Source organism: Entelurus aequoreus, linkage group LG12 (assembly GCF_033978785.1).
Source record: "Entelurus aequoreus isolate RoL-2023_Sb linkage group LG12, RoL_Eaeq_v1.1, whole genome shotgun sequence".
Classification (NCBI taxonomy): domain Eukaryota; kingdom Metazoa; phylum Chordata; class Actinopteri; order Syngnathiformes; family Syngnathidae; genus Entelurus; species Entelurus aequoreus.
In genome coordinates, this window is record NC_084742.1 from 26937495 (window position 1) to 26954564 (window position 17070).

At 42.0% G+C, this 17070-nt stretch overlaps 1 protein-coding gene across 3 annotated transcripts in view; it reads right to left on the reverse strand.

The window, feature by feature from the left end:
- fgf11a (fibroblast growth factor 11a) overlaps window positions 1-17070 on the reverse strand; it is a 97909-nt gene that overhangs the window by 33839 nt on the left and 47000 nt on the right. For all 3 annotated transcript variants that reach the window (XR_009828003.1, XM_062065367.1, XM_062065368.1), the window contains exon 2: window positions 2897-3007. Coding sequence is in view for 2 of the 3 variants with exons in the window: in XM_062065367.1 (XP_061921351.1) it covers window positions 2897-3007 (111 nt within the window). In the remaining variant the exon portion in view is untranslated. The remainder of the gene's footprint in view (window positions 1-2896; window positions 3008-17070) is intronic.

The window sequence follows — 17070 nt, forward strand, 5'->3', positions numbered from 1 at the left end:
TTGAAAGGACTAAAACGTTTGTTAAAAACATGTCTTGAAATATTCTTGCCATTGCCACAGTCCTGTAACTCTTAAGCAGTTTTGGTTGGGTTTGATGCCTTGTTAAGGTGTACTTTACCAATACTTCAGAGGTAGACTTCAATCTCCCTACCAAGCAGTTCATGCCAAGCAATTCTATATTATTTGGTCTGCAACCCTGAGTCTGTTGATGGTAAAAAAACAAACGCCTTCCCTCCAATATATTGTCATCTTCACTACACTTCTTCAATAAGGCTCCACACATAAATCTTGGAGCAAGACATACGCACTGCTCTGGGATCAGTCAGCTGACACTTTGGGTGACAGAGCTGTCTTTGACTTCCATCGACAAACAAATCAAACCATCTCCTAATCGCCTCAAGATGAGCTGACGAGGTCTGATTTCCCCAGTGGTCAATGACCAACGAAGAAGAAGACAAGTACTGCTCTGCCGTTGTTTAACTTACACTCTCCCTCTCCTTTAATGATTTTTCAATGACGTTATCTATCTTCCCACTCTTGTCATTCTGAACTACCCTCTAATGGATGAACTGCAGTTTTGTTATCTCACTATGTCTTGGACATCTCCCCATCTGTCCCCTTTTACTATTACACAGCCATGTTGTACTCCTTCAACTTGCTTCTGGTATAGTTTTTTTAATCCTACGCATCAACCTCATTTGCTTGCCCTGTACAGTCAAATATGTTGCAATGACAATTAAGGTATTCTGTTCTATTCCAGGGCAGCACGGTGGTAGAGGGGTTAGTGCGTCTGCCTCACAATACGAAGGTCATGGGTTCAATCCTGCCCTCGGGATCTTTCTGTGTGGAGTTTGCATGTTCTCCCCGTGACTGTGTGGGTTCCCTCCAAGTACTCCGGCTTCCTCCCACCTCCAAAGACATGCACCTGGGGATAGGTTGATTGGCAACAATAAATTTACCCTAGTGTGTGAATGCTGTCTGTCTATCTGTGTTGGCCCTGTGATGAGGTGGCGACTTGTCCAAGGTGTACCCCGCCTTCCGCCCGAATGCAGCTGAGATAGGCTCCAGCACCCCCCGCGACCCCGAACGGGACAAGCGGTAGATAATGGATAGATGGATGGATGTTCTATTCCATTATACACATCAGCTACCCCGTCTCACTTTGCCCTCACTTCTCCTCATTTTGGTTTCCTCAAGCTTTCACCCGCACAAGGCCGCTCATGTTCTCTTGTTCCTTCCTCTCCTCTCCCAGGTTGCCATGTTGGCGCGCACACTCACACTCTTTAAGTCATTTCTCTCTCTTTCCTCCGTCTCGTGCCGTCTGAAGAAGTGTTATCAAGCACTGGGGAGAAGTCAGATAAAGCGAGCCAGATAGAAAGAGAAAAAGAGAGAGAGTTGTTCCCGTGCACAGAGACAGATAAATAACATTTTCTTTCAACAGCGGGAGATGCTAATTAAAGCGGATAAAAGTCAGAGGATGACGCCGCTCCTCGTGGCTTTCTGATCTACACGCTAAGAGTCAATATGCCTTTCATCAGCCTAATCTCGCTTTCCTCTCTTCTTTCTTCTTTTCCCCTTGCTTTGTGTTCCCACGTTGTATTAACACATCTTTCCTCCAGCGTTTGCGACATTTTTTTCTCCTTTTTGCCCTGTTTTTGACCCCAGCCACCTGAAGAATCTTGAGTTAGAATTAATAGAATTCTACTTGCCTTAGATTTTTAAATGACTTTCTTTTAAAGGCCTATGCTGTCCTTTGGGGCCTGTTTGTCATTGCCTTGCTTCAACTGGTCAAGTCCAGGAAAACCAGCAGGACAGGTGACATTAAAACATTGCGACACGCGTCCGGTCCCCTCCCTGTTGCTCCATGTTTCTGCCTTCTGGAGATGGGATTGCTTGTGTCAGTGTGGCATGGCCAGACAGCGTCATGACACAAAGCAACAAAATAAAAGCCTATTCTTGCAGTGTGTGGAGTGATGCCTACTGTCAGACCCATAATGATTCCCATTACCCAATGTTTACGTTCTATGTAGATTTCCTGTTAGACCTTTGGGAGGCCTTCCTTGAAAAGTTAAAGCTTTCCTGCCCAACTGCAGGGTCTGAATCATTATACATTGACTCCAACAGTTCAGCAGAACTATAACCCCTGATTAATTCTGAAGAAACTTACTTCCGAAAAGACCAATGTGAGGTATTCTAACGAAGTGATCCAATACAAAGTTGTTAAAGCCTCCCAATTAGCCTGTTTGTCCACTTGACTAAATGTAAATGATGCAGCAAATGGCAGCCTGCCAATGTTTGCATCATGTAAAGAGGACAGACTGTTGCACCACTGCCAAAAAAGTCAGACATCTTAATGAATTGCCTGAGTGTAAATTCCATGCAAGTAGCTGTTACCCCTCCTGCCGAGCCGTAAATCCCAGAATTGTGCTAACTACATGTTTTCTGTCTAAATCGGTGTTCCGACATAAAAATGCTGTGTCGCCACATCAGAAATATCCCATAATACAATGTTAAACTCACTGACAGACTTGGAGAGAGCCCAGCGAGTCGAGAATATGATGTTTTTGGCCAGGCACAAGTATGTTGCACATTTCTAGTAGAAAACATGGGCACTACACTGCTGACTTCCTCATATGTATGATGTATTACATCATAAGAACAGGAGCCATTTAGCTGCTGTTGGCCCACAGCCCCTCGCCAAGTGTGAATACATTTTCAGCCTGATTGATCACAGAGTGATTTAAACCAAGGAAGCATGGCGGCGTTATGGGGTGCCTACCTGCTCCGATATACGAGCCTGTTGGCAGGAAGTGCCTCGTACTGTCGCTTGGAAGCAGCTGATATTGGTTTACCGACGCACAAAATATTCATCACACGGGCCGACGTGTTGACTTACAGAAGGAGCTGCTTTCGTCCTTTGTGCCTTCCATGGTTCCGTCTGGCAGCATTTGGAGGTAGAAGCCGTGTCGGCAGTAGAGCCGCGTGACGATGCCCTTCAGCTGCGGCTCTGCGGAACAAACGCACAATGGGTTAAACATGCACGGGCCTGCGTTCACATCTCCATGCGCCTGTGAGTGTGCAAAAGTCTTGATATTTGCACTGTAAAACAGTCAAATAGCAAAGATGTGTGCATATGTGCGACTGTGACCTTCTGCTGGATTGATGTGACTGCGTATGATTGTTTACCGGGAACAATCCTGCATTCTTGTTTCTGGGCGGTATAGCTCGGTTGGTAGAGCGGCCGTGCCAGCAACTTAAGGGTTGCAGGTTCGATCCCCGCTTCCGCCATCCTAGTCACTGCCGTTGTGTCCTTGGGCAAGACACTTTACCCACCCGCTCCCAGTGCCACCCACACTGGTTTGAATGTAACTTAGATATTGGGTTTCACTATGTAAAGCGCTTTGAGTCACTTGAGAAAAAGCGCTATATAAATGTAATTCACTTCACTTCACTTCACTAAGCCAATCGATAGTTAGCTTGTTAAAGCAATGCAGGAACACATGGAAGTACTTTCATGAAACCATCCATCCATCCATTTTCTACCGCTTGTCACTTTCAGTGACTTGTCGCGGGGGGTGCTAGAGCCTATTTCAGCTGCATTCGGGCGGTAGGCGGGGTACGCCCTGGACAAGTCGCCACCTCATCGCAGGGCCAACACAGATAGACAGACAACATTCACACACACGTTTACATACTAGGGCCACATCACTTCGGTAAAAATACTTAATTATTAAGTGCTACATTACATAAAAACTCTTCAAGTGCTAAAACTACATCAATATTGGAATGGTATTTTCAAGTAAAATTACAAGACTGAACAGTCAAATGGAAGTGAGTAGCAAGTACACGTTTTGTAGCAATTAGTGAAACAAGAGTGCACATTTTCAGCAACCACTTATTGTAGATATATTAGAAAATACCATTATGCCATACCATGGTGTTATGAAGCATTTTCGTGACATTTAAAGGCAACTGATGATTTTTTTGCAATGTAACAGAGTCACAAAACTGTCATGATGACTTTCAGTGAAGCTTCAATCTTTATTAGTGTAACTGTGGTGTCAACAATATCTCAACGCCTATGAATCGTTTGACACGTGGGCGTTGTTTGGCTTTTTCCAGCCACGAATGCACGTCTGAGGGCGCGGAATAAGACGCAAAAGAAATGTCAGTGTGCACGAGTTTTTCCGTGATCAACTTTTAATGAGGAGGATCAAATATGGATGAGGAGAGAGAAATACGGGGGCAGCTGGCAGTTTGCCCTCAGTCAACAGCAGGAGTGTGTGTGTCTGTGAGATTCCTTCACCCACATGTTAATTCAAAGATGGTCTTATTCATCACATTTCTGTGAATCGTTTATGGCAACCATATGTAGTCATTTAACCTTAAAAACAGCTTTACATAACTTTTATTGAGAAAAATAACATTCTGTGATACTGGTGAATTGGCTAGGATTATTTGTGTTTTACAGACGTCTGTTTGTCGCTGTGTCTGCAAAATCCACCCACAGGAAGAACACAGGGTAAAATCTCTAGCAAAAAAGCTTACATGTTAAGAAGGCTTTAAGTTAAAGTTGGTTGTTAATGAGTCAAAAAAATGTTTATGTGGAAACCTTCACGGTGATAAACACACTGCTGCCACTGATTTGATGTGGCGGCCTCAGCGGCTAGATTGACTCGTTGTAACTCATCGCTGATAAAAGCTCATTTGGCTGGTTGACTGGACACAGAAGGTCAAACGTGGAGTGTGGTAATCTGTAATATCCTGAGCGTTAATCCCAAATTAAACCTCAAACCACACAGTAGGCCATGTGCCGCTCAGCACATCGGTGGTGGTGTGGCAGGTGGCGGTGGATGTTGCCCTATAGAGTACCACCGCCTCTTGTCCATGTGTAGTCATCATTTTGCGGAAATTATGCTCAGATGTCATTTTTGATAGTCAACCTGTTGAACTCTGCTACTTTGGCAAATAATAATAGCAAAAGGAATAGGTAAAAAAATATGCATATTCAATATTTTAATGAATTTACATTGGGAACTACCAATAGGTATTATGGAAAAATGGTGCCTGCTTGCTTGACACACAAGAAAAACCCTTTAAAAAGGGCTAATTGATCTGCTCATGCACACAAACTCATAACAGTAATTGTTTTTGAACAAAATGTGCATGCAGTCACAGCTGCAGAACTGACGTCTCCCTGCATCCCCCGGCGGTTCTGCAGAGGACGCCCCTTCCCATTTGTGCGTTCAGTATGCATATTGCAACACAACCTCCTCAGTCAGCTGCTTGACACGTTGTTTGCGCTGGCTGACAGCTGGAAACAAAGCGTGGTTGACTTTTGTCAAGCAATAACTCTCTGAGGCAGCTTTAATTTACACTCAGTGTAACGGTGTAGGTTGAAGAAAGCTACATGTATTTGTTTGTTTCATATTGCTCAAAGTCAAGCTCAACTGTGCGCTGTCTTTTGTCCCCGTCACAACAAAGGTCAACGTCGTTTGGCATTAAAGCACTTTGGGAAAAGTCCTGCTTGGCTGCAGCCACATGCCACTTCCAACAACCACTTCCTGCCTCTTTTTTTCAAAGTTAATAAGCTTGTTACTTCCCACTGACTCCAATATTGTCTCTCTAGTCACGTGCACGAACCCTCCCGGCTATTAATCTGTGGATATACAGTATGGATTTTACAACTGCGAGTATTTCACCTCTCAGCATTTATGGCATCCATTGGTAAACACTTGGTGGTAAGGAAGGTAATAACATCTCCTGTATTGGATGTTGAGCACAAATGCAAGCCTATCCATCCTCAGTTTCCACATTAAAGGTGCCGCTAAATTGCGTTAAAATTGAATGTGGTAGTGTGATTGGGGCGACGCTTTGAGTGACATAGAATAATGGGGATGAATGCAAGGGAGGGCCTTTATGATAATGGCCACATTCGTAAAGATTCATCGATCATTGCCAAAAAGCAACAGTGCTCTGGTAGCTTGCAGGGCCACCCAAGACGTAGAGAATGTGTGAGACCTTCAAAACGAACTGTCTCCCCCTCCTCCTTTTCCACTTCATCAGCCCTCCCCTCCCTCTTTTACTTACACTTTGAGGATCAATAGGGATGAAAGTGATGAAGTGCAGTCCCGCCAAAAGTTTAACAGCCTCGTAGCTTGTTTTGCACGCAACAAATCATTAGGAGGGCTAATATGAATTACGTCAACGATACACACAGGGCCAGCAAAGACACACACACAATTGATTGACCAAAGTGGAGAAAAATAACAACTGCTTAGTATGAGAGGTTGACATTTGGAAATATCTGAAAGAAATAAACGCCAGGGATTTAGTTTTGTATAGGATTACAAATATCACATTTAACTTGCAGCATTACACTTTTCAATTTCCATTTAATCTCAATCCGTAGAGGTGTTTGCAGGGACATTCAGCTAACTCAACGTGATGATTTTGATTGGTGCGATACTAAAGGGCGAACCTGACGTGGTCTATACCAATCGGAGCGCCTTGCAGCACAACAGGCGGACACAATACAGGTTCTAACAAACCGTCTTCTTGTCACAAATGACACCAGCAAGATCCCTTCAAAGAATGCACGCTCAGGGAGACACACATGCAAGAGTTACATGAACTCCAGAAGGGTGAGTGTCTTGCCATTTGCCATTAGAGCAAGATGCAGCAAAATTATCATCTAACCACAGTGCAAAGCTGCTTCAAAAATACTAATCACATGGCAGAAAATAAACTAAGAGAAAAAACTAAAACACACACACGCACACTGAACAGGATGACTCTGGAAGCTAGCCGCTAAAGCTTCAATGTAAAGTATGGGTGATTGATCCAGATGTCGATACTATCGTCGCTACGTAGTATATTATCAGTATGTAAACAACACTGAAGTGATCAGATATATTTTTCTTGTTCTTATTATTAAAAAAAACGTCTTTCGGCTTTTTTTGTTAATAATTATCTGGAATTAAGAAGGCTTTAGGGGCAAACCCCAAATGTTTTAAATGGGAGCCAATAGTAGTTTTTGCTTTTGTTTGATCTAGTCACTTTGTTTTGTAAAAAAAAAATCTATGTTCAATACCACAAATACATCATATTATTTACTACAATAATAGCAAATTGTAAACTTAATAAGATAAGCTTAACAAAAAGATGTTTTGAGTTTACTTCAGTTACTTACGATCAAACATCTTCAGTTCTATAACCTATTGTCAAAATATTGGATTGGTACTCGAAATCGGATCGGATCTGAAGCCAAAAAAAATCTGAATTATGTTCACGTAAAATGTTTCTAAACTTCACTCGTGCGAATAGAGATTATTTTAACACTGGAGAGGGGCTTTTGAAAATACTCAGGTAGGTGTGGACAAGAGAAAGCAACCAGTAAAAAATGACTGGACAAAGAGAGAAGAAAAATTAGAGTATATTGGAGTTTCTTTTGATATATGGTAGTGGAGATTGTCGCGTTTGATAGATGCCAACTAGTTAGCCGTGGACATGCCATCAATGATTGTCTGACCTTGAAAGAAGTCAAACAAAATGACTGGGCCCCACTTTGGGCAACCCTAATCTAAAGAATGTAACTCACAGTCCATTTTACAGATGAATAAATCAATATTATCAAGTTCTCAATATTAAATAAATTCCGGGGGGGTTGCAGCATTTCCGTCCCCCATCCGGGTCATGACCATACTTGCCAACCTTGAGACCTAGGAATTCGGGAGATTGGGAGGTGGGCGGTGCCGTGGGCGGGGTTAAAGGGGAGGCGTATATTTATGGCTAGAATTCACTGAAATTCAAGTATTATATATATAAATAAAATAAATACTTGACTTTCAGTGAATTCTAGCTATATATATATATTTTTTTTTAATTATATACATATATATATATAATTAAAATAAATACTTGAATTTCAGTGTTCATTTATTTACACATATACACACACATAAAAGTCTGATCTACAAAATGTGCAGGCAGCATAACCCTTTCCCTTCGAGCTGTCCAGGATGAACTGAAATGATCTTACTCGTCGTCCCCATGTCTCTTCTTCGTTCTTCTGCTTCGTCTCTGTTATGTTTTTGGACATTACTACTTGCTGTAGTTTTGAAGCAATGCATGATGGGAATCCGGATGTTGTGTGTCAGTGTATTAACGTGCCGGCTGGAATAAACACACGCTGAGAAATAGCTCCGTGCCTGCCTACTTTATGGGTTATAGATGAACCTATGGATAACGGAGACATATATAATAGTCTCCTTTTTAGGTGAGAGAGGACGCTAAAGGCAGTGCCTTTAAGGCACGTCCCCAATATTGTTGTCCGGGTGGAAATTGGGAGAAATTCGGGAGAATGGTTGCCCCGGGAGATTTTTGGGAGGGGCACTGAAATTCGGGAGTCTCCCGGGAAAATCAGGAGGGTTGGCAAGTATGGTCATGACAGTAAATAATTTAAAAACACGTGCTGCTTTACATGGATGCCGAGAGGGTGCTAACTTTCTAATGTGTTTTAAGCATTATATTCCACACTCATACGGCTTTAACACTTAAATAATACACGCGTACGTAACACACAGTCACACATAATGTGTTGTCTATTAATGTTAGCTATAGCAATATGGATAGCTAATGTTAGCTATCATTGGATGTAACAACAAGACTACAAATTGTTAGTTGCTTCTCATTGACTGCTTTTGTGTGTGTGCACGCGCTCCCTGCATGTATGTGTGGAACCGCCAAGTGACAAGCCAAAACGCCAAAAAAATTCTTTAGACCGACAATCAATTTTTATTCAAAATAATTAATACTTGTGAAAAACTTGGAAAATATAGATCTTCTGTTCCATCCATTTTCTAACGCTTGTCCCTCTCGGGGTCGCAAGGGGGCTGGAGCCTATACCAGCTTCACTCGGGCGGAAGGCAGGGTACACACTGGACAAGTCGATCTATATTTTCTTAAACTACTAATAGTAACATAAGCTAGTTGGTGCTCTTCTTATTTTTTGGGGGTTTGAAAAATGTAGCATTGAACAAGTTTGAAACAGCCACTTTCATATCCATGTTTTTTTTTTACATACAACCAATTTAACTTCCTCACAGTAACATTTTTCAAAGCAAAAAATATAATAAGAACACCACCTTAATTTTAGTGGTTTAACAGAACACAATTGTTTAACAATTGTCTATATTTTTCACAACTACAAAATGTATGTAATAAAAAATTTTATCGGCCCGAATAAAATGATTGGTGTTTACGGCGGTCACTCACCCGGTCCCGTTAACATGTACGCGCAGGGAGTGCGTGCACAATTACAAAAGCAGTTCCAGAGAAGCAACAAACAATTTACAGTCATGTTGTTGTTATGATAGAATATACATTCAATGACAAGTAATGCTGGCTATCCAAATTGCTAATATTAGCTAACAACACCTAAAGCTAATGTGTGTGCATGTTTTACATACGTACTTAAAGGCCTACTGAAATGAAATTTTCTTATTTAAACGGGGATAGCAGGTCCATTCTATGTGTCATACTTGATCATTTTGCGATATTGCCATATTTTTGCTGAAAGTATTTAGTAGAGAACATCGACGATAAAGTTCGCAACTTTTGGTCGCTGATAAAAAAGCCTTGCCTGTACCGGAAGTAGCGTGACGTCACAGGTTGTGGAGCGCCTCACATCTGCACATTGTTTACAATCATGGCCGGCAGCAGCGAGAGCGATTCGGACCGAGAAAGCGACGATTACCCCATTAATTTGAGCGAGGATGTAAGATTCGTGGATGATGAAAGTGAGAGTGAAGGATTAGAGGGCAGTGGAAGCGATTCAGATAGGAAAGATGCTGTGAGAGGCGGGTGGGACCTGATATTCAGCTGGGAATGACTAAAACAGTAAATAAACACAAGACATATATATACTCTATTAGCCACAACACAACCAGGCTTATATTTAATATGCCACAAATGAATCCGCATAACAAACACCTCCCCCCTCCCGTCCATATGACCCACCAATACAAATCAAACACCCACACAACACACTCAATCCCACAGTCCAAAGTACAGTTCACCTCCGTAAAGTTCATACAGCACATATATTTCCCCAAAGTTAAGTATGTGACATGCACATAGCGGCACGCACGTACGGGCAAGCGATCAAATGTTTAGAAGCCAAAGCTGTACTCACGGTAGCGCGTCTGCTATCCAAGTCAAAGTCCTCCTGGTTGTGTTGCTGTAGCCAGCCGCTAATACACCGATCCCACCTACAGCTTTCTTCTTTGCTGTCTTCATTGTTCATTAAACAAATTGCAAAAGATTCACCAACACAGATGTCCAGAATACTGTGGAATTTTGCGATGAAAACAGACAACTTAATAGCTGGCCACAATGGTGTCCCAATATGTCCGCACAATCCGTGACGCCACGCGCAAACGTCATCATATCGAGACGTTTTCAGCAGAATATTTTGCGGGAAATTTAAAATTGCACTTTACTAATCTAATCCGTATTGACATGTGTTGCAATGTTAAGATTTCATCATTGATATATAAACTATCAGACTGCGTGGTCGGTAGTAGTGGGTTTCAGTAGGCCTTTAAATACGTCGTCATAGAGGAGAAGCCGTGAGAGGGCTGGATATACGTTGTAAAATACATTGGAAAGATGGCGCCCCCTACTGTAGGCATCTGTGTAAATGTTGCAAACAGGCTATAATTTTGAAGTGGGGAGTTGCACAAGAAAAATTACAGCACAACTTGACAGCGATTGTGTTAAGGAGTTAAACTTTACAGGCGAAAACACAAATCTGTCAAACAAAACGACAGGTGTCTTTCACCAGAAGGTTCAAATTAAAACAGAAAACACTGTTTAGATGTTAATTTGAGCGTCTCTTTGTTTGCTTTTCCAAATTAATTTCTCTAATCCTAATCTGAGGGATTGTTTACCTCAGATATTGTCTGATCAATCACTGAAATTATTTGCAACCAACAATGGACTCAGCTGCTAATATTAATATTTGGTTCATGCTAAGGTCAATATGAAAAGGATCTTGCTCGAATGAAGGTCCTTAGAAATTAAATTCTTAAAGTTCCAGAACACCATGACCAGTGAAAAGTTTTTGACATAAAACCTCAGATGTCTCATACATTGTGTTTCAGAATTCATTCCAAATTGGGGTTTTTGCCTCAATCAAGGTCAAATACCCTGAAAGTTGAAGAATGCTGCGGTCTCGTTGTGCTGTAAGAGTTAATGATTTAAAGCTTTAAAAGAAAAAAAGGCCTTAATGATCGAGTCCAAGGGACAAAAGAGGCCGTCAGAGAGAACAAATGTGAGGGAGCGTGTGTGCCGAGGAAGATAAGCAAAAGGATGAAAGCCAAGATGGAAAATAGGATGAGAGGGAAAAGGCAAAAGGCATACATCAAGAAAGGAGCAAAGGCGCCATCAGGGATTGGGGGAAGCAAAGAAGAGACTTAGGGAGTTGTTTGTAAACAGTCAGAGACGAGATCTGAGCGTGTTCAAAAATAAGTGAGACATCACAGTGATCCATCTAAAAAACACAACCTTTTCAACTGATTACCTTGTGGGTAAATTATCTAAGACATGATCTACTGCAAATATTGTCTTCATAATGGGGTGGTACATTTTTACTTTACTTTATGATCTTCCCATTGTTAACCTAACAAATGATGCAATTGGGCATATTTGTTTTGTTTGTCACTGTCAAACGGGATGAAGGACATCAAAACTGCTAATATGCATTGTGCCACTTTTTAGTAGCACCGGTGCTACTAAATGAACAAAATTGGTAGCACATAAAATGTTTTGCAGCACAGAAACATTTTAGTAGCAATATAAAATGTCTCAAGTATCACAATTTCTTTATTTATTTGTATTATCCCTAAATTGTGTTAGCACGAGTTTAGGGCTGGGCGAAATGGATCAAAACTCATATCCTGATAAAGTTTGGCCTATAAACTAACCCATAAATGGAAATATCCATTGGCGTAACTAAATATCTCCACCATGCTTTGATTTAAAAGTTTCGGGACTGAAGGGGATCACAAAAACAAGTGCCAACAAGTAAGAAAAGTAGGTTTTGCATAATAGGATCTCAATTTAAGAGGTGTTTTGAGATAGGGAAAAAAAATGCATTGGAAATAATATAAGAAAAGTCAAATATAATCTCCAATGTTCTTTAAAAAAAAACATATAGCTATACTAATTTTTTCAGTAAACAAAAACACAAAAGAGCAAAATGTGAAATGAAGTGCGCACATGTTTAAACGTCAGCAGCAACATGACAATAATTGACTTTTAACAATGGTGTTTTTATAGGCAAACATTATTATAGGACATACACACACTTATTTTAGCCTGCTTCGTGATGCTGTGTGACAGGTTTTTAAAAAGTAATTAATCAATTGTTACTTTACCAAAAAAATAAATTAATTACTAGTGGAATTACTCTTTAAAATGTTTTATTAATTACTAGGGAAAGTAAGTATTGCTGTACTTTAAAAACAAATATATATATATATATATATATATATATATATATATATATATATATATATATATATATATATATATATCTATCTGGCATAATGCAGTTGAGATAAGTTGTGTGCCTTTTAAAAGGAGGAGCCTTTTGCTTAGTGACATATGACGTCAGCGAGTCCACGCTCAGTAGCTTGAGCTGTTTTTGTTACCATAGCTGGCTAGCAGCAGCAGTTGTTGGCTCTGATGACAGCTCTTTTGAATCTTTCCCTGGTTTGTGTTACCTCTGCTTAAGAAATAGATTGAATGTACTTCCATGACTGAATGTTCTTGTCAACCATTGTTTGGATGGCCAGTTTGTCACTTTAATCATTGATTTGTTGTTCAATATTCCCTCCGTTGTAATTGTATTGCATGTTTGAAATAAACTGAAAATAACTAACTAACCCTTGTAGTTACTATCGCGCAGTGCAGTTTGTGTGAAGTTTTGGGGTGGTGAAAAAAACGTTGTCTTTTACTGAACAGTTCGTCCAACTAAGACTTTGTTTATTCCTTGTGTAAGCGACTGGAGTTATTCTCCCCTCCGTGCATGGAGAAGGAGTAGGGGGACCAACAGCTCTGCAGCATACACAGAATGATTCACGCGTCAATCAATCAATCAATCAATCAATCAATGTTTATTTATTTAGCCCTAAATCACAAGTGTCAATCAGTTTCCCAATCACAGACACACATTTGTTTATGGTTTAAGTTTAGTTCAAACATGCTATCCAGATAGGCAAAAAAAAAAAATACTCTAGTTTGTTTAATTTTGGATGGATTTATTTTGGGAGCAAAATGCAACGAAAGGGTTAAAATATGTATTCACACGTGTGCTACTTTTTTCCCCCCCGAAAGTCGCACAACCTATTTTGAGTCGCAAATGCGACTAAATTGCTTTGATTGATTGATTGATTGAGACTTTTATTAGTAGATTGCACAGTACAGTACATATTCCGTACAATTGACCACTAAATGGTAACACCCGAATAAGTTTTTCAACTTGTTTAAGTCGGGGTCCATGTAAATTAATTCATGGTAGATAGTGCTGTACTAGCAGTGCTGTACTAGTTGCAGTAGAGACGAAAACGGGTGGCCTTCGACACACAGCGGCTGGTTGGTCAATGAGAAGAAGACAAAAGATCTCACACTTGTATTGTTTACATATAACATAAGGCAGCTATTGCTACTATTTGTACCTGTTAAACTGGACTAGGCCACGGGTTTCCAGTATCCCTGCATGGAGCATTCAGGCGGTATCTTTGGAGGGAGGAGATATGTTTAAATGGGGAAAAATGGACTTTGAAGGTTGAACATGATTAGATAGGCCCAGAATGGAGGGCGGAGAGATGGAGATGATATCTGAAGACAAAAGCAGGGGGACACTAAGCCAAGGACGGGGTTGTGAAGGACGTGGAGGTTCTTGAGGGAGTAATTGATAAAGGTGAGTGAGTTGTGGTGGTGATGGGATTGGTCACCTCACTGTTGTAACACTCAAAGGAGTCAATGGACAGGAACCACAATTCCCTCCCACCCTACTTTCTTTGGTAGCCTTAATCTTTCAGCTGTTTGATGCAGTGTATGTCTTCTCTTCACACCAAGTGCAGACCCCTACCAAGATAGATGGCAATATTTCCCCAAGCTAAGCCATTAGGGGAAAATACAAACCAATTTTCTGTCTATGGATGCTCTCCAGATGACACTGGAAGCATACGCCGCTATCAATCACAGTCACAAGTGGAGGAGATGACGATATAATAAGCATGCAGATGTAAATTGAGAATTTATAGTTATAGTTATTCCCTGAAGATTTATATAGAGGTGCTTGCAAGTCCTATTGCAATTTTAAGAAATGTATCTATCAATCGGGGTGAAGTGCCATGTTTGTATGTGGTGGACCGTTTTAAGTATCTGGGTGTGATCTTCAATTCAAACCTGACTTTTAAGCATTATGTTAAAAAAATATATATATCAAATTTGAATCATAATTGACCATTTCTGACTTTGCAATTAGTAACAGAGTATACGAACGCCATGATTTTAAAGGCCTACTGAAACCCACTACTACCAAACACGCAGTCTGATAGTTTATATATCAATGATGAAATCTTAACATTGCAACACATGCCAATACGGCCGGGTTAACTTATAAAGTGCAATTTGAAATTTCCCGGGAAACTTCCGGCTGAAAACGTCTAGGTATGATGACGTTTGCGCGTGACGTAAAGGGTTGAAGCGGAAATATTGGGACACATTGTATCCCAATACAAGCAGCTCTGTTTTCATCGCAAAATTCCACAGTATTCTGGACATCTGTGTTGGTGAATCTTTTGCAATTTGTTCAATTAACAATGGAGACTGCAAAGAAGAAAGCTGTAGGTGGGATCGGCTGGCTGCAGCAACACAACCAGGAGGACTTTGAGTTGGATAGCAGATGCGCTACCGTGAGTATGCTGCTTTCTTCCAAACATTTGATCGCTTGCCCGTCCGTGCGTGGCACTATGTGCATGTCACGTACGTAACTTTGGGGAAATATATGCTTCTTGCCGACTCTGATGGCGGCCAGGGTGTCGTCGAAAGCTACAACGCCCGCTGCCACGCCGCTGTCGCGCCGCTGTCGCGCCGCTGTCGCGCCGCTGTCCTTAACTTGACTTCCTCCGTCTCCGGGCCGCCGACCGCATCGATGATCAGCTGAAGTCCTTCGTCGCGCCGTCGATCGCTGGAACGCAGGTGAGCACGGGTCGTGATGAGCAGATGAGAGCTGGCGTAGGTGGAGAGCTAATGTTTTTAGCATAGCTCTGTTGAGGTCCCGTAGCTAAGTTAGCTTCAATGGCGTCGTTAGCAACAGCATTGCTAGGCTTCGCCAGGCGGTACAGCATTAACCGTGTGGTTACAAGTCCAGGGTTTAATAGTAATAGTAGTATTGTTGATCTTCTGTCTATCCTTCCAGTCAGGGGCTTATTTAGTCTGTTTCTATATGCATTTAAGCACAATGCTATCACGTTAGCTCCGTAGCTAAAGTGCTTCGCCGTTGTATTGTCGTGGAGATAAAAGTCACTGTGAATGTCCATTTCGGATATAGTATCCGAGGTGGTTTGAAATACAAATCCGTGATCCACAATAGAAAAAGGAGAGAGTGTGGAATCCAATGAGCCCTTGTACCTAAGTTACGGTCTAAGCGAAAAAAGATATGTCCTGCACTGCACTCTAATCCTTCACTCTCACGTTGCTCATCCACAAATCTTTCATCCTGGCTCAAATTAATGGGGTAATTGTTATAAATTCCCTTTGTCAGAAGAGTAAGAGAAAGTTCCCTATTTAATATGATAATTGTTGAATATAACTGACTATATTATTGTTGACGTAAACAAGCTATTATTGTAGTCATGCACCTTTAAGTTACGTCTGTTTTGAGTCAGGCAGTTTACCGGGCAGCTATGTTTACTTTTCCGGGGTCCTTCGGGCAATGTGTTGAACAGTGTGTGTACGTGAGAGTGTGCTTAGCTGCTGCTGCTACAAAGCAATATATAAAGAAGAAGTTAAAAAGTAAAACGGTGTCCTTATTCCCTAACCGGAGTACGCTCACGGGTGAAGAGTCCCAGCACAACAACAACAACATCAGTTTAAACGTATAGTTCTTTAATATTGGTCCTTCGAGCCGGATTATCTTCACTCGCGACGGAGAAATGGACGCAGCGCTAACAACAGCGGCAGACGGCGGCGCACTCGGAGCAAGACAGCGACAGCTTCCAACTCGTCTAGAAGGCTACCAGGTTAGCCTCCCACAGTCCCTCATTCCTCACGGTGCCCGCGCGGAGGACCGAGGAGAGAGCGTCGGCGCCCAGCGGCTGCAGTCACTCAGCCTACAGACCGAGTCTGTGTGCATGGAGGACCAGCCGCACGGAGCGCACGCTATCCCCGATCGTCCATTTTCGGCGGGAGCGGCCGACAAGGTGAGCGAGTGGAACATGGCGATACATGCTAGAGACTTGCCCAGCCAGCTAACACGCCATATGAGCCAACCATCGGCGGCGCCCGCGAGGCGGAGCTATCAAAGCAGGCAGGGTTCTCCTGTCCTACGGCCACCAGCTAATCTCAATATGAGCGTCCCAACATATCAATCACCCTGGCTAAACTGTCCAGTAGTTCACAGCACCCCTCTGTCACAGCCATCCAGCCTCCATCTTGGATCATCTAGGCTGCTTCAGCATGAGCCACACCTGTCTACACTGCCACATACCATCTCTACAACACTAGAGCTTCAAGCAGCAAAGACTCCTACACCAGGTGGTAGACAGGAGAACTACACACTGACGCAGTCTCTGCCTTCAACTGTGACATCTGCATGGGCACCGCCTCCCCTCACTACGCTGAATGTTTCTATGCTGCAGCCTACACCTCAAGCTTCACAAGTAGCGAGTTATACCAGCCCACAGACATCAGTTACATCAGGCTACCTGTCTAACCAGCCTACCACAGTGATGATTAACAATGTACAGGACAGAGTGCCACCAGCTGCACAACTGC